The following is an 18,786-nucleotide window of genomic DNA, read 5'->3' as shown; positions in this document are numbered from 1 at the left end:
GTGTCAGGATCCAGACTCTCTGGTCCTGGTGCTGGTGCAGCAAGCCTTCTTAGCTGCTGGACTGCCTCTTCAGTCCTTGATTTTTTTTTTCTAATGGGATCCCTCACATTAATTGGGTCACACAGGTTCTTGTTCTACACTCAAATGGTGTAATAAATTGTGGTGGTCTAAGGAGCTCACTGCAAACTTTCCAGCTTCCTTGACAATGATCTGCCTCCCTTTCTCTTTCACGCATACTTCCTCTAGAATTGCGTGCTAGATGTCCGTGGCCAAAGTTGATGACACAACACCATGGCTTGTGGTTCCTGTGCCCGGTCCTCTACATCCAGGGACACAAAGCCCAGTGTACTCAGTCAATAACAAGAAATGGTCAGCTCAGGCATCTCACTTCCTCATCGTCTCCCCCCACCCATGCCCAGTTGTCTCTCGGCTCCATTTCTCCCCTCCAAATCTTTCTGTAAAATCACAGAGACCTTCCAGTCCTCCATGCAGCCCCTCCGCCACTAGCCTCTGGTCCTACCATGCTTCTTTGGGTTTTCCATTCCCAAGAGAGCTGGCCCCCTATCCAACACTTGCCCTTTTTCTCCTGGGGCAACAGGCAACTCATTCTTACCTTCACGGGGAAAATATCCAAGGAATCTTCTGGTCCTTTTGGATGCATACAGGAAGAGACTCTGCTGGAGCAGGGCCACCTTTTCTCCAGCTCTGCACGCCGCCCCGCCTTCTCTCTGTCTACCAGATGTTCTCTGTGTAGGACACCGGTGGTCAGCAATGCAATGAAACCAGCTTGACCAACTTCCAATATATATATTTGAGACAGGGTTGCTCTGTCTAACAGATGTTCCCTTTTCCCAAATTGCTCTCTTGCATCAAGTTGGGGGGGCAGGGGACGGGGACAACATGGGGGGGCACGACACAGACAGACCCACCTAGCCAGCATAGTCCCAAATCTGATCAGTAATACGGGCTTATATGTGAATTAAAAACATATGACAAAAGGTACATTGGAAAACAAACCAGGAAATCCCTACCTTAGGCGGTTCTCTAGGTCTATAACTCGTTCAGTTAGGTCCCAGTTGCCTCTCCCAAGATTCTGAGAATTTGTGTTTTTCAAAATCTTAATTTTCATTAGAGAAGCGATAAGGTCCTGCAGGTTCCTGATGTCATCTCTCAGGGACATTATCTGTAGCAACTGCTGGGCATTACTCTCTTTGTAACTCTCTAACTCGCTCTTCACTTCTTGCAATGAAGTTTCTTTGATGAAAAGCTTGTTTTGAAGATTTCTCAGCTAATGAGAAGGGGGAAGAAAGTATTACTTAAAATAACTTCTCGGCTTCCTTTTAAACATTTGTGATACTAAGTTACTGTGACTTTAAGTTACATATTACTAGAGAATAAAATGTAGCCTTTCAAACCTATTCCTTAACAGTATATCTTAAGGTTTAAAAGCCCTTTAAGATAAAATACAATGACACAGTATGTTTGAAAAAATATATATAATTGTATATAATATATAATGATATTAAATCTATAATAATAAACAAATAATAAATATTTTATCAACATTAAAATTGTGTGAGTCTTTATACTTCAGTAACTACTAAATACAGGAATAATGGATTTGGGAACTTCCAGAAAGGAGCAATGCTTTAGCCTTAGATGTCTTGCTTTTTGGTGTGTGGCTCACAAGCATGCTCACAGGCCTGTCTTGGTTCCTGATCTTACTTGTGCTAGTAGGGAAAATATGGGGGGGGGGGCGGAATCCAGAAGAAAAACAAAGTTTAAAAAGGTGCATGTCTTTAATCCCACCACTCAGAAAGCAGAGGCAGGTGGGTCTTTGTGAGTTCAAGTCCAGCCTGGTCTACATAGTGAGTTCCAGGACAGCCAGGATGATGTAGAGAAACTCTATCTCAAAATAAGTAAGTAAATAAATAAATATAACATGGCTAGCTATATTTTAAGATAAATAAAGGAGAGAAATGGCTCAGTAGTCAAAGCACTGATTACATGTCCAGAGGACCCAGGTTCAATTACCAGCACCTGCAAGCTGTCTCACAACCATCTCTAACCCCAATTAGGGAACGGATCCCCTCTCCTGACCTCTGTGAGCACTGGGTATGCATGGGGCACACACATGTATGCAGACAACCACTTATACACATAAAGCAACAAAATAAAATTTGAAAATAGTTTTAAAAGACAGAGAAAGGTCAGAAGAGGTCAAAAAGTTATGAAAAGAGAAAAGAAAGATGACTTGCTGGGAGAAAAGCAAGTCCAAGAACAACAGAGGTCTGTGAAGGAGAAAGGAGAGCAGTGGGGTGTGGTGGCTCACACCACCAGGAAGGTCAGAAGTGTCCAAGGCCAGCCCCGTCTACACAGTGAAAGTCTGTCAATAACAATAACAACAACAACAACAGCCGCCAGTGGAGTGTAGTGGCTCCTACCAACAGTAAAGTCAGAAGCGTCCAAGGCCAGCCCTGTCTACATACTGAAAGTATTATTGTCAATAATAATAATAATAATGCAAACAGACAATAAGGAAGGCTACAGTGTCAGATCTAAACTTGTGCTCAGGCTCCAGACGAAAATGTTTAATGACATTGACTCATCAGCCATGTATCATCTAGCTGTATCTAGTTAGGTTTTCCAAACAGTAATTTTGCCCTTGATTTCAGTGGGTCAAAGGTCTACATGCTGGAATGAACCCACCGGCCTGTTTTCAGGGCTCTTCCTCTGAGATGCCTCAGTCTGACAGAGCATGGCACAGGCTGCTAACTAGTTCTCCAAGACCCAAGAAGCTCCGCCCACCAGAGGAGCCCAGAACCACAGGCAACCCAGAACAGTCACAGCCCAGACTGATGACTGACACATCTCTCCTCTCTCCCAGGACAGGAAGGGCCATGGCTCTAGGAAATAACCTCTGTCTCACACTCCTGTGACCACTGAGATCCACCAGCCATACCAGGTCAGCGCTCCAGCCCACTGCATGTGAGAAAGGCGTCTCTGTCTTTTGTTTTCTATTTATAGCTCTACACCTCAGGGCTCCCAGGCACCTGACACCTCTGGGTCTGCTTCCCGCTGTATTTGCAGGGGCTGGTAATGTGTGTTTCATAGTTTCTTTGCGTTTCTCTTCAGTAGTTGCTTGACTGTAGGGGAAAAGTGACATCCTGAACTAGAGAAGTTCTGAGTGAGCGTGCCTTGCTCGACATGAGCCTGCCATGCCAAGCACCAAGGAATCAGGTCCACCTCAGGTTCAGAAGGCAAAGCCTTCCTCTGCTCTCCAAGTAAGAGTAGACAGGGTTTCTCTGTGGTTTCGCAGCCTGTCCTGGAACTAGCTCTTGTAGACCCGGCTGGTCTCGAACTCACAGAGATCCGCCTGCCTCTGCCTCCCGAGTGCTGGGATTAAAGGCGTGCGCCACCACCGCCCGGCCCTACAAGTAAGAGTGTTTACCACCTCAGAGGCTGCTCCACTACAGAAAGCTCCAATGAGGACCAGCTAAGTCCTCCCCCAGTGCCGTATCTAATAAACACACCGAGGTTTCAGATTGTTGTGTTAGGTTCGTCTCCATTAGAGCATGCACAGGCACCAGACCCCAGCTGTTCTGTGTGTATGTCTGTGTGTCTGTCCTTCCTCACCACTCCTAGTCAGGGTTGCAGACCCAATTTCATGGGGTTAGAGTTGACCCAACCAACATCTCTGGGTTTGCTAGTAACTAAAATACATGGCTCATTTAAGATCTACAGTGAATGCCTGTGCAGTCGGTGAAATTTCACATCTAGGCAGGGCCAGCATTTGTGGAAGCAGCTAGAAGAATGTGCGTCTCATCCAATCACAGCCAGTGGTGGGATCTCTCATTGCCAGTATGAGTGACAGTGAACATGGCCTTGCATCCCTATATAGAACACCAAGTTTACGGGGGTAAAGGAAAAGCAAGCGCCAGACCAATAGTAATTTCATTATGACTCGAGGAGATTTCTGCCGACATCCTAGACAGTACAGCTTCAAAGGGGACATGCGTAGGAAAGCAGGTAACCTTCAGAGACCCAAATGCATTCCTTGCTGCATTGGACTGCACTCAGTGGCCTCAGTGGGCCATTGTGCTGATGGTCTTCTCTGAGACAGTCTTGAGGGGCTGAAGGACGGGGACACCTGAGCTGCTTCATATTAGAGATGGGCAGGTCGTTACCCACAGGCTGGCCATGTTATTCAGTATGTCACCTGTTTTATTCAGGAAGTCCTCCTTCTTCCACACAGAGTGAAAGCTAATCTGTCAGAAGACGCAGGTTTGATTTCCAGCACCCAGTACCACACCACGGCTTGCAGCTGTCTGTGACCCTAGTTCCAAGGACCTGACATCCCCTTTTAACCATGCAGGCAAACACTTATACACATAAAATGAAGATAGATCTCTGAAACACATTGCATTTACATCCAACTTACAATATCCAACTTTATGTATTAGTAGTGGCTTCTTAACTCATTACCACTGCAGCCCACCTATGCAAGAGTTTTTATCTCAATACCGTATTCCCTAAACAACCACCAACTGAATAGGCTTATATTTATGCCTTCTATATCTGGCCTCACCCAAATATAGATCTCTTGCACCTGTTTCTTCGTTATAGGACAGAAACACATGGCAATTATTTTTGTATGTTATACAAAGAGATCGGGTTAATTATAACAAAAAATTGAAATGCATGCCGTGAAGAGAAAAGCTGCCTTATGAAGACAATTGGGGCCCTGTGGGGCTAAATGGTAGGTTGCTGAGGAAGGCAAAGATGACTCATGCTGAGACTCAGGTATCTTGTCGGAATCACCAAGCTTCCTTTTCTAACATTAACAGGAGGATACCATGTAATAAGAAATGTCACTAAATTTTTACTTGGAGACAAGGTCTCATTAGGCAATCCAGGCTGATCTTAAACTCGGCTTCTTATTTTCTCAGCCTCCTGAGTACTGGCTCTCCAGGAGTGTTCAACCAGGACTGGCTTAATCTTTTTTTTCTTTTTTAAATTATATTTATTTGTGTGGGAGTGGGTTGGGGTTGGGACGTACACGTCGCGGAACATATGCAGAGATCAGAAGACAACCTGCAGGAATTGGTTCTCTCTTTCCACCACGCGTATCCTGGGGTTCACCTCAGGTTGTCAGTCTTTACCCAGTGAACCATTCAAGCTCTGGCTTGAAATTTTTATTAAATTAGAAAATGCCAATAGGAGCTCTGAAATACTTCTTGGGGGGCGGGTGTAGTCGGAGATCAAGCTCAGGCTTGCACATTGCTGGGCATGTGCCTTACTACTGAGTTTCATCCATAGCCCTGAGTAGCCCAGGCTAGCCTCTGATGAAGTCCTTCTACTGAAACCTCCTGAGTGCTGGACTTACAGGTACACCTCTCCTCACCTGGATGGAATACTTTTTAATGCATATGGTATCTAAAACCATGTCAAAATGACCCTAAAGAACCCTCTAGATGTATACAGAGGATAACTTCAAAAAAAGCAATACTTTAAAAGCCAGGCATAACAGTGTAGTGAGCCAGGCACTGTGGCACATGGCTGCAGGCTGAGCTACTTGGAAACCTAAAGAAGAGAATCAGTTGAACCCATGAGTTCAAGACTAGCCAGGACCACATAGTGAGACACCATCTCAAAACAACTAACCAAAGAGAATCTTTGAAATTCTTGAAAATAATTAATTTATTTTCTTTAAGGTACCTGAAACCTTTCTTGGCCAGTTTGGTTTAAAAGCTTCTGAAGGGTCAGAAGGATGGCTCAGCCCATAAAGGCTTTTACTGCCAAGCTCAACAAACTGAGCAGCCTCCCTAAGACCCGCATGGTGGAAGGAGAAGGCTGGCTCTCTCCAGCTCGTGGGAACTGAAGCAGGAGGATTGCAAGTTCAAGGCCATCTTGAGCTACCTAGTGAGCTTCTACCTTAAACAACGAGTATAGACTTTTCTATATTCACACCTCATAGTTCAGTGAAAATAGAGTGTTGGCCTTACATATGCCAGTGGGTGAGTGCACTACTAATGATTGCATCCAAGTCGGATCTAACTGGACCCCAAGCCTTTTAAGCGTGTTTACTAAGTTGTACTGTAGAGAAGAATGATTCTTGCCACCTCCCTGTTACTGCAGTAGGTGCCACGGCCTGTTGGGGCAGAGGAGTAGTCCTGGATCCCGAAGGCAGATCTTTCCTAGTGCTCCTGCATGCAAGCACTCCTTCCTCCCCTCTCCTTGTTGCTCTGCTCTCCCTCTCTCCTCATCTCAAACCTGTCTTTGCTTTACTTCAGATCAAGAGCAAATAGAGACCCTACGCTATGCTTTAGAAAATCCGATCACTCAGGAGACCTTCCTGCTAGCGCCTTATCAAACGTGACACATAGGTTTTATTTTATTAAGCCTGGCTTGTTCTAACATCCTGAAGACCCATTTACTGTGTTATTAATTATAATGGTAATGTGAAAAATAACGGTAGTTGTTTGGTCAACTTGACACAAACTACGGGTTGTCTAGGAAGAGGAACCTCCACTGAGGAAAATGCCTCCATTAGATTGCCTGTAGGCAAGTGGGGGGCATTTTCTAGGAGGACAATTGATAGGAGGGCCCAGCTCACTACAGTGTCACCCCTGTAGAAGAAAGTAGGCTGAGCAAGTAAGTAAACAGTGCTCCTCCATGGTCTCTGCTTCAGTTCTTGCCTTCGTGTTCCTGCCTTGACTTCCCTTTATGATGGACTTACGATCTGTAACATGAAATAAACCCTTTCTTCCCAAGATTGCTTTTGCTCATGATGTTTATCATAGCAGTGCAAAGCAAATTAGAGCCAGGTGGTTGCGGTGCACACCTTTAATCCCAGCGCTCAGCAGACAGAGGCAGACAGAGCTCTGAGGATTAGAGGTTCAGCCTGGTCTAAAAAGGGAGGAAAGTAGAAAAAAACATGCACTGTTGTGTGTGTGTGTGTGAGTGTGTGTGTGCATTCATGTTCATGTGTATGTGGTGGGGTATATACAAATGTGTGTGTGTGCATTCATGTTCATGTATATGTGGTGGGGTATACACAATGTGTGTGTGTGTGTGTGCTGTGTGTGCATTCATGTTCATGTGTGTGTTGTAGAGGCCAGAGGTCAATGTCAGCTGTCTTTCTTGCCTCAACTGCTCTTCCCTTTATGTTTTAAATTTTTATTGTTCTTATGATTGTTGCTGTCTTTGTGCTTGTGTGTATGTCGTGTGCACATGCCGTGATATCTGCGTATGTAGAGGTCAGAGGGCCATCCTGTGATGTCGTGTCCTGTCCATCTTTACACGGTATTGCGCTTTGAATGAGAAATGGCCGCTAAGGCTCACCTATCTGAATATTTGGTTCCCCCTAGTAGCGGTGCTGTTGGGGGAGGTTATGAAAGCTTTAGGTGGTAGAGCCCTGTTGGAGGAAGTATGTCACTGGGGGCGGGCTTTGAGACTCTCTAACTTCACCCCACTTCCTGGCTGATGGCTGCTTCCCATACGCTGTTGAGATGGGACTGTCAGCGTTCTGCTCCTGCCACAGCGCCTTTCCTGTCTCTATGGACATCTAGCCCTCTAAAACTGGAAACTAAAAGAAATTCTTCAGTTGTGTTTGGTCCTGGCATTTTATCACAGCAACAAAAAGGTGATTAATACACATGGATTCTGGAGGTCAGACTTGAGGGTCAGGTTTGCATTGTTAGCTGCCTTTGCTGGCTAAGCCACCTCACTGCCCCCCATCTTAATTTTTTAAGCAAGGTCCCTCAGCTAACAAACCCGAGGGTGCCCCCTCTGCCATGGGGATTGCAGGCACACATCATGATACCTGGCTTTTTAAAGGGGTTCTAAGGATCTAGACTCAGTTCCTCTCAACTGCATGACAAACACTTGACTTAAGCTATCTCCCCGGTCCCTAGTTTCATTTTTGTTTTTTGAGACAAGGTCTCATGTAAGCCAGGCTGTCCTCAAATTCAATTATCCTTCTTCAGCCTTCTAATGCTGGGGTTACAAGTATGTACCATCCCACATGAAGGCAAATGCACTTTTAAAATGTAAAATATAAAATAAAAAGAAACATGAAATACACTTAGAAATATATACACGTATAAATATATAGGCACATAAATATTTTGTGGGACTGGGTATCAAATTTATGCCTTGTACAGGAAGGCAAGTACTCTACCAGCTGAGTTACAACCCTAGCCCCTATACATATCTGTATCTTCTTAAGTGAAATCTGGATTTGAGCTATTGGTAGATGAGAGAGCAAAGAACTTTACTAAGAGTCTTGGCAGAAAAAGAAACAAATTGAATGCACCCCAAGTTAATATATTGAAGTTGTAATATCCAGTACTTCAGTGTTGTGGAATATTATTTTAACTAAGCAAAGATATGTTACGTTTGTTTATGCTGTGGAATGTTTGCTGTAACTGTGTGAAGGTGTGTTACTTTTGTTTATGCTGTATTTGTTTAATGATGTAAAGATGTGATGCATTTGTTTCACCTTGCCTGCCTAAGGCACCTGATTGGTCTAATAAAAAGCTGAAGGGCTAATAGCTAGGCAGGAGAGGGACAGATGGAGCTGGCAGGCAGAGAGAATAAGTAGGAGGAGAAATCTAGGCTCAGGAGAGAAAAACAACAAAAAGATGAGGGAAAAGGAGGAGGACACACTTGGGGCCAAAAGTCAGGCAGCCAGCAGCTGCTAGTAAGCCAGGAATGAGAAGCAGGAAGGTAAGACCAATAAAAAGAGAGAAAGAGGGGTGGGGGTGGGGGTAAAAAGCCCAAAGGCAAAATTCCCTGGAAAAGAAACAGGTCAAATTATAAGAGTTAACAAAGGACAAGCTTAAGATAAATTTGTAACAAATAATGAGTCTTCATGTCCTGATCTGGGGGCTGCTTGGTGGCCCAAAAGAAAGTATGTTACACCTCATAAAGTTGCTATATTTCTAACTTAAGTAATTAAGTTAAAACATAGCCGAATGTGGTGGTGCATGCCTTTAATCCCAAAAGGCAGAGGCAGGCAGGAGGATCTCTGTGAGTTCAAGGCCAGTGTGGTCTACAAAATGAGTTCCAGAATAGCCAAATCTGTTACATAGAGAAACCCTGTCTCAAAAAGACCAAAAGAAAAAATAAAAAAAAAAATTTGATCATTAAGGTGGTTCTGTGCTAGTTTGAACATAATTGGCTCCCATAATCTCATAGGGAGTGGCACTACCAGGAGGCGTGGCTTTGTTGGAGTGGGTATGGCCTTGTTGGAGGAAGTGTATCACTGTGGCAGCAGGCTTTGAGGTTTCCTATACTCAGGATACCACCCAGTGTTACAGTTGCTTTCCTGTTGCCTACAAGAGGTAGCAGTCTCGGTTTCTGCCAGCATGCTCCCCGCCGTGATGCACTGAACCTCTGAACGATAAGCAGTCACAATTAAAATTTTTCTTTATAAAAGTTGCCTGTCCCAGCACTCGGGAGGCACAGGCAGGCAGATCTCTGTGAGTTCGAGACCAGCCTGGTCTACAAGAGCTAGTTCCAGGACAGGCTCCAAAACCACACAGAAACCCTGTCTCGAAAAAACAAAACAAAACAAAAAAAAGTTGCCATGGACGTGGTGTCTCTTCACAGTAATAGCAACCCTAAGTAAGACAGGTTCCTGATCAAGTACGACTGATGTCCTCTTTTTAAAAAAAGGCAGTACAAATAATGTGTGTCCATACGCGTGTGCGTGTGTGTGCATGTTTGTGTGTGTGTGTTTGCTCGTGTGTATGAGATGTGGTAATCAGACGACAACCTGTAGATTTGGTTTTCTCTCCCATTATGTAGGCACCAGGAGTTGAACCAGGTCATCAGGACTGGAGGTTTACCCCCTGAGTCATCTCACCAGCTTTACCCACTGAGCTACTCATCAGCTCCTTATGAGAAGAGCAAACTTGGGGCTGGATAGATGATTCCACGGTTAAGGCCCTTGCTGCTTTGGGAGAAAACTAGTGTTCAGTTCCCGGCACCCACATCCGGTAGCTCCCAGTCACCTGTAACTTCAGCTTCAAGAGACCTGACCCCCTCTCCTGACCCCCTGAGGCACCTGCATGCATGTTCGGATACATACACAGATTCACACACATAAATATAACTAAAATTAATCTTCAGAAATGGAGGAGGTACAGGAAAAGGAGGTGGGGGAGTGGAGGAGGAGGGGACTTGAACAAAGATGCTGGGGAAACACCAGGATAAGATCACTGTCTACAACCAAGAAGAAACATCTCAGGAGAAAGGAACCCACTGACACCTTGTCTCATACTTCTAGCCGCTGTGATCGCTAGAAAACATTGTAATTTAAGCCCTTGGTCTGATGCTTTGCTATAATCGATGTGGAGGCAAATGTGGCCGCAGACAGATTTGCTCACCCAACTGGCTGGCCCATTTGAAGCATTCTGAAAATTCTACTTGAAGGTCACCACAGAGAGGTGGAACAGAAGTAACAGTGGAGAGCCCTTCATGGTGACAAGGACCAGCGATCCTCCAACCACAGTTACTAGAAGGCTGTCTCTCTGTCAACAAACCTTGGGAATAGTTAGGCTCAATTAAAGAATTCCTACAAGTGCTTCCCAGGGCTTCATCACAGGGCGTAAAAGTCAAGGCAGTTCCTATGAATGTGGTTTGTATGTCGTCACTCAGATTTTTACCAAGTATTAAATAAAACTAATGGATATTTGCTGTGGGGGTAGGGGAGACACTAAAAATCAGAACTCATTCCTTCCACCAAAAATATTTTTAGGATAGGCAGTGTAGCTCGGTGGTAGAATATTTGTCTTGATTGTGTGAAGTCCTGGGTTAGAGCCTCAGCCATTACACACACACACACACACACACACACGAGACAGAGAGAGAGAGAGAGAGAGAGAGAGAGATGCTTACACATATTGATTATTATTATGCCACAAGTTTTTATCTACTTTTAAATATTTTTTTATTTTATGTCTGTGGGTGTTTTGTCTGAATATGTATCTATGTACTACATGTGTGTCTGGTGTCTGCCTGGTGTCTTGACTAGAAGTGGGATCAAATCCCCTGGAACTGAAGTTACAGACAGTTGAGAGCCATCATGTGGTGTTGGGAATTGAACACAGGTCTTCGGGAAGAGCACTCAGTGCTCTTAACTGCCGAGCCAGCTCTCCAGGCTCAATGTCAAAAGTTTCTAGCGTGGTATCCCACAAGCAGTATGCTGACTTCCAAAGTTGGCTATCAATCAGCTCAAAAACCCCTGAACTAGGTGCCTCCCTCTGTAGGCGTGGCAAAGGAAGACATGAATCTAAACTCTGCTCCGCAGTGATGAGAGAGTTCGATGCAAAGGGGAAGGGACGAAACTGAGTTAAGAAAATGCCTTGTGCCTTTAGCAGTTAGCAGAAATTTCTCTCCTAAACATTTACAGAAGATGTAATTCCACAGTTTTGTTTCTTGTAAACCATATACCTCCGCTAAAAGAGTCTTGTTTTTCACCAACAAGCTGGCAAGGTCAGGATAGACTGGGTCTGTTGCCTTATTGTTGTATGTGATTGGGTTCCTGGTAGGAACCACTTCAAGAGGTGGATCAAAACGGGCCTATAAAGAGAAAGGGCCAGTTAATTAACTAAGTATGTGCCCTGAGGGTCAAAACCCACAAACATTATAGCCCACACAAACTCTTACAATGAATAGCGACAAACGGGCGAGTAAACTCAACGGCTTCCAGGAAAATGGCAAGGATCTTGCTGGCCTAGGAAACTGCTTTACATTCTTCTAAACAGAATGCTTACCTGTCAATAGTTTCTACTAGCCAGAAGCAAGTGCGGCTTGTCTGAATCGTGTGCTGGGATCTCTGAAAGTACAGGAATCAAGAAAACACAGAAAACCCCTGGAGACATTTCCACATGTGTCTGCTAACACTATAGAGGGCTGGGGAAGAGGCTCAGCAGGTAAGAGCGCTGGCTGCACTGGCTCAAGGTCAGGAGTTCAGATTCCTGCAGCCGTGTAACAAGTCCTGGTCCTGAATACACCTGTAGCCTGCCCTGAGCAGGTGAGAGTGGAGACAGGCAGTCTGCTAGCCTAGACAGACAGACAGACAACCGCAAGCTCCAAGTTCAGGGAGTGACCCTGCCCCAGAGGAATAGAGTAGAGGATAATGAAGGAGGACCCCCAACTGCTCTTCTGATCTCCAAGCGCATGTGCAGATGTACACTGATGCACACGTATGTGTACATACACCACACACACATACACACAAATATAAATGCTGTAATAATTTAAAAAAAAAAAAACAGGTTCTAAAGAGACGACTCGTTCTAGGGGATCAAATAATCTCTTCTGACCTCCAAGGGCACCAGGCAGGCATGTGGTGCAAATACACACATGAAAGCAAAATATTCATGCACATAAAATATATCTAAAGAGAAAAAAGTGAGCAATAGTCCCTAGGGGCTGGAGAGATATTAAGAGCACTATGCTGCTCTTCCAGAGGATCCAAATTCAGTTCCCAGCAACCAACCTGGGTGGTTCACAACCACCTGCAATTCTACCCAAGAGATCTGATTGCTTCTTCTGACCTCTGAGGGCACCTATACTCATGTACACACACACACGCAAAATAAATATTTTTTTCTTAAAAAAAAAAGTAGTTTCTAAAAAGAAAAGGAAGGAAAAAGGTAGCTAGTGGAAAACCAGGCATGGCGGCATACACCTGCTATCCTAGCATTCAGAAGGTGGAGGGATAAAGATAAGAGACATTCCAGATCATTCTCACTACGTGCTGCGTTTGAGAGCAGCCTAGACATAAGACAGATAATTACAGACAACAATCAAAGTGATTTCTCACTAATTACACAGAAACTGGAAAGCAGCAGAATGGTAACTTTAATGTACTAAGAAAAAGTATCATCTTTCATCCATTTTGAGAGTATATATTTTAATATTTTCCTTTTTTGAGTGTGTGTGTGTGTGTGTGTGTGTGTGTGTTTGCATATGTTTCCTTAGGTGCTGTCCACCTTAGTTTTTGAGATGTCTCTCACCAGCTTTTTGCTCGTCCAGTAGGGACCTGTCTGTGTAAGTCTCTACAGTGCTGGAATTATAAGCACATTTGGCTTGTGCCTGTGGGTTTCATGTGGATGTCGGAAACCGACCTCAGGTCCTCGTGGTTACGATATAAGCAGTTTACCAAGGGAATATCTTTCCAGCCCCGTATTTTCTTATCTTGGCAGTTGGGTGCTATCTTAAAGAGGAGACAGTTCATATTGTTCATACTTAGCTGGAAACAAACTTTCAAATTTACAACAGTGCATAAAATAAAAGTATTTCCTAAAAATCAATGAAATACCAGAAATGTCACCTAGTATATTATACTGAATTAAATTATGTTTGGGTCTTTTTTGTTTGAGACAAGGTTTAGCTTTATAGTGTGACCCTCCTGTCTGCCAAGTACTTGGATTACATGCCTAGTTTATGTTTTAAGATTAAGAATAGATGCCCGGGGGCTGGAGAGATGGCTCAGTGGTTAAGAGCATTGCCTGCTCTTCCAAAGGTCCTGAGTTCAATTCCCAGCAACCACATGGTGGCTCACAACCATCTGTAATGGGGTCTGGTGCCCTCTTCTGGCTTTCAGGCATACACACAGAAAGAATGTTGTATACATAATAAATAAATATTAAAAAAAAAAAAAGAATAGATGCCCGCAGTGGTGGCGCAGGTCTTTAATCCCAGCACTTGGGAGGTAAAGCAGATGAATCTCTGAGTTTGAGGCCAGCCTGTTCTACAGAGAAAGTTCCAGGACAGCCAGGGCTACACAGAGAAACCCTGTCTCAAAAACAAACAAACAAAAAAAGGAAAATAAAACCAGAGAAACCAAAAGAATAGAATAAAGACATTTTATACAAACAAACATTGAGTTTACTACAATGTGTCCTTACTTTAAAAAGCTTCTGTCAAGCATATGTCTTTACTCCGAGCACTCGGGAGACAGAGGCAGAAAGATTTCTGAGTTCAAGGCCAGCCTGGTCTAATGAGTGAGTCCCAGAACAGCCAAGCACAGCTAAGGCTACATAGAGAAACCCTGTCTCAAAACAACCAACCAACCACCAAAGGAGAGAAAGAAAGAAAGAAAGAAAGAAAGAAAGAAAGAAAGAAAGAAAGAAAGAAAGAAAGAAAGAAACCACAAAAAGAACTCAAACATTTCTAAAGATAAAAGAAAACAAACAAAAAGGAGAAGACATGCTAGGTCAACCACAGAATGTTACCAAAAACAGTGGGGAGGGAATGCAGAAAAAAAAAGAGAATAGCAGTAACTGATGGGAGTGCTAATTGGCTGTTAGCAAAGGCTGTGCTAGAGGGATGGTCCAGCAGTTACTTCCAGGGCTGATGGGGCAGACACAGGAAGGCTGAGGTTGCTGGCTTCTAGCCTAGCAACCATGTTCAGAGAGACATTGCCTCAAAAGAATAAGACAGAGAGTGACAGAGGAGGCTACCCAACTCCCTGTGTAGGCACATGTGGACATACACCACACATCACAATGTACAACACACACACACACCAGAAAAGCAGTGTGGTGGTTTGAACAAGGAATGCCGCCCCCTTGGACTCAAGCATCTGAACACGGTCCCCAGGTGGTGGCGCTGCTCGGAGAGGTATAGGGAGGTGTTGCTGGAGGAAGCTCCTCCCTGTGGGAGGACTCAGTGAAGATAAGTTCTCCTGCCACTTTCAGTTGGATCTCTGCTCCACGTTTATGGTTGACACGTGATCGCTCAGCTTTTGCTCCTGCCGTCATACCTGCTTGCTTTGCTGCCATTACTCCCCACCATGATGGACTCTTACTCTCCAGAGTCGTAAGCCAAAATAAACTCTTCCACAAGTTTCTTTCTGTTGTGCTATTTTATCATAGCAACAGAAAAAGTAACTAATACAAACAAGTTTTCTTTCTTTCTCTTTAAAAGTGTTTTATATTTATTTATTTATCTAGAGACATAATCTCACTGTGTAGCCCTGATTGTCCTGGAACTAGCTCTTGTAGACCAGGCTGGCCTCGAACTCACAGAGATCCACCTGCCTCTGCCTCCCGAGTGCTGGAATTAAAGGCATGCGCCACCACCACCAAGCCCCAAACTAGATCTTAAGAATACTTGCTCTCAAAGAAAATGAACTGCTTCCTTTGACTTTACTGTTGAGACACAGACTCACTATATTGCCCAGGATGAACACTTATTTGTGAATCCCAGTGACCCTGCTGGTGATTCAGTCTCCCAAGCAGCTGAGATGATAAGTATATACTACTATGCATTACAGTATGTTGCTTGAAATCTGGGTCTCAAACCAGGCCTCTTGTGTTATGATGTCATAGTTAAACAAAATTAATTAAAAATAAGATGACAATTGCTTTATTAATATAAATGTTATACTGTTTATATTCATTATAAAATATTGAAAATGGCAATGTCTTGTTTGTTTGTTTGTTTGTTTTGAGACTAGGTCTCATGTAGACCAGGCTGGCTTCAAACTTACTATATAGCTGAGAACATCTTTGAATTTTTGACCCTATTGCCTCTGATTCCCAAATGCTAGGGTTACAGGCATGTGTGCCCCAACTGAGGATCCAACCCCAGGGCTGTCTGCATTCCAGGGAAGCATTCTACCAAGTGAGCTGTACCTCCAACCACACCAAGTGCTTTCAAATTCCCAGACATATTCGGGAGCACTGAGATATTTGGAAAGAATTCAACTGCTAAAGATTGAAGAACAGTATCATTTCGTATTATGTCACTTACTTAAAATTTTTAATTAATGTACAAAATAATCGTTTTCATCATGTCATATTTAGGTACTTGGCTTCTATCATTTATTTTTTAATGCAATGTGTTGCTTTTCCTAATAAAGACACTAATTAGGTTTGTCTTCATTTAAAATCATAGAAAATATAATACTTCCTTAAATCTCCATCTGCATCTCTCCAACTCTCAGCTCAGGATTCAACTGGGTGCATCTTTCTGGTGCTCTTGAAATGGAAGGGTTATCATTTGCTCTGAGAAGATTTAAACTCCAGAAAAATTCCCATTAAAGTCACAAAACCAGCCTGTAAACCCAGCAGCACTGTAGTGCACCAAAGAGATAGAACTGGACCATCTGGTGTTGCTACTAAATCACCATGGTGGATCCCAAGTGGGGTTTCCTAATCTACAAAATAATGGTCAGAGATTCTGAACTGGGAGTAATGGGCACTGGTAAACAGAACTTCCAAAAAGGCAAACCCAAAACTTACTGGAGGTCTCGCTAGATCCAGTTGTTTCACGTTTTCTTGTTATACTGAGGAATCAGCCAGGGGCAGGGTACCCCAGATGGCTCAGCAGGTAAAGAAAGCTGCTGCTCAGCCTGAAAACCCGTGTTCTGTCCCTGGGACCCACATGGTGGAGAGAACTGACTCTCACAGGTTGTCTGTCCTCTGACCACCACACACACACACAAGAGACATAATTTAAAAAATGTAAGTGGGAGAGGCCTGGTATGGCGGCCTACCTGTACTCCCAGCACTAGGGAAACAGAGGCAGCGTTAAGTGTGAAGATCGCCTGACTGCATAACGTCAGGTCGGTCACACAGACAGTCTCAAAAAATCAGAGCTAGGTACAGGGCCTCACACCAACGGTTCTAGCACCTTAGAGGGTGATGTAGAAGTAGACATAAATGCGAGGGGTAGCCTGGGCTATCTGGTGAGACTATGTCTCAGAAAACAAACAAAAGTGGGATGTTTAACCTTTTCTTCTTTTCTCTGCGTTTGCTTGCATGTGTGTGATGGAGCGTGTGCCCCTGATTGCATGTGGTGGTCAGAGGCCAACTTTCTGGAGTTGGTTCTCTCCTTCCACCTTGTGGAAGGAATCAAACTCACGCCATTGGGCTGATGCACAAGCAGCTTTACCTGCCGAACTCTGCCAGCAGACCCCTGAATTTATCTTGTGTGATTTCCTAGCAAAGAAATGGTAAGTTCACCAGTGAATGGGCAGCCAGGAGTGAACCTCCCCTTCCTTAGGCTAGCTCTCAACAGCATCCAAGTGATATTTTCTTCCTTCGGAAAATGGGGACCAAATACTAGGGTACCACTCACCCCTGGGACATTTTCCTGAGCTGATAGATGTGATAGGTGTCCGGTTTCTGATGGTTCCGTCTCACAGGACTCTTTGGTTTGGCTGTTAGCAAGCCTTCCTGGATCTGAGTGACTTAAAGACTGGAATGGCGTTGCCATGCTGGAGATATAAGAAAAGGTGAAATGAAGCCGCTAATGGTGACCCACGATGCTTCCAAGGGAAGTTTCTGTATAGCACTCAGGAGGAGGTGATGAAGCCTGGCCTGAGCCAACAGCAAAGATGGCCAGAAAGTTCCAGAAGTGTCTCAGTGCGTAGTCAGGCCTCAGGAGGAGCTGCCTGCTGAGCTTGATTCTTGAAGACCTAGTTTCTAAAGAGAGTGTAGAATGGTTGAAGTATCATTCGAATACACACACACACACACTTATGTCATTCCTAATGTTATGTTATAACTTTATGACCTGTGAATTTTCCTCATTTTCAATTTTTTCAGTCTATCAGAAATGCCAATTATAGCACTCAAGAAACAGCCAAACCATAAAAACTCAGATATGAATTGATAACATGCGTACCGCCATTTATGCTCGTTATGCCCCAGAGGAAAACATAAATGTAACCTCACATTACTTTCTTGTTTGTTTGTTTCAAGACAGGTTTTCTCTGTAGCTTTATAGCTTGTCCTGGAACTAGCTCTTGTAGACCAGGCTGGCCTCAAACTCCCAGAGATCTGTCTGCCTCTGCCTCCCAAGTGCTGGGATTAAAGGCGTGCGCCACCACTGCCCAGCTCACATTACTTTCGGTTTTTTTGTTTGTTTGTTTGTTTGTTTTCTGTTTTGGTTTTTCGAGACAGGGTTTCTCTGTGCTTTTGGAGCCTGTCCTGGAACTAGCTCTTGTAGACCAGGCTGGTCTCAAACTCACAGAGATCTGCCTGCCTCTGCCTCCCAAGTGCTGGGATTAAAGGCGTGCGCCACCACCGACGGCGGCTCACATTACTTTCTTTTCAGTGTTAAGAATCACCCAAGGCCCTTGAGTGTGCTAGTGTTACTGGAGGTCAGGGTCAGGACTGGGTATTTCCAGGTTCTCTGTTTAATATATATATTAAATATAAGTAATATATGTATACATATTGTGTGTGTGTGCCTGACTGTCTATATATGGACTGTATATGTGTATGAGCCCTCAAGGGTCAGAAGAGGGCACTGTATCTCCTGGAACTGAAGTTATAGGCAACTGTGAACAGCCATGTGTGTGCTGAGAATCAAACCTGGGTCACCTCCAAGAGAAGTGAGTGTCTTTCATCACTGAGCCATCTCTCTAGTCCAGGGCTCCCAGATTCCTGGTATCTTATTCAAAGCACTGGAACAAGCACAACCAATTTGCTAAGAAACACAGAAACTCTGTCTGAAGCAGAGAGACGGCACAGATCAGAATACACTGGAGTCGTGGGCCACACAGGTAAGGATATGAGGGGCCTGGTTATTATTTAGGGCTTTCTTTTATGTAGGTTCAAGAGAAGGAAAAGGTCAGTAAGGTATTTCAACCATTTAAAGGTGCTTGCCGCTAAGTCCAGAAGACTCAAATTTGGTCCCCAGGACTCACCTAGTAAGAGAGTCCAACCCTTGGAAGCTGTTCTCTGACCTCCACATGCATGTTGTACTATACATATGTTTTTGTGTGCATGTACACACACACAGTTGTCCTCTGAC

General features: G+C 44.1%; 1 protein-coding gene across 1 annotated transcript in view; it reads right to left on the bottom strand.

Moving 5' to 3' along the window:
• LOC130883136 (coiled-coil domain-containing protein 170-like) overlaps positions 1 to 17,241 on the bottom strand; it is a 31,792-nt gene extending 14,551 nt beyond the window's left edge. Inside the window, exons 1-4 of the mRNA XM_057783378.1 lie at positions 17,104 to 17,241; positions 11,461 to 11,589; positions 1,032 to 1,288; positions 614 to 746 (exon numbers count right to left, since the gene is read on the bottom strand). Of these exons, the coding sequence (XP_057639361.1) occupies positions 614 to 746; positions 1,032 to 1,288; positions 11,461 to 11,589; positions 17,104 to 17,241 (657 nt within the window). The remainder of the gene's footprint in view (positions 1 to 613; positions 747 to 1,031; positions 1,289 to 11,460; positions 11,590 to 17,103) is intronic.
• Between the last annotated feature and the right edge of the window lie 1,545 nt (positions 17,242 to 18,786).

The sequence above is a fragment of the Chionomys nivalis genome, chromosome 10 (assembly GCF_950005125.1).
Source record: "Chionomys nivalis chromosome 10, mChiNiv1.1, whole genome shotgun sequence".
Classification (NCBI taxonomy): domain Eukaryota; kingdom Metazoa; phylum Chordata; class Mammalia; order Rodentia; family Cricetidae; genus Chionomys; species Chionomys nivalis.
This window is presented reverse-complemented; position numbering and strand designations above follow the sequence as displayed.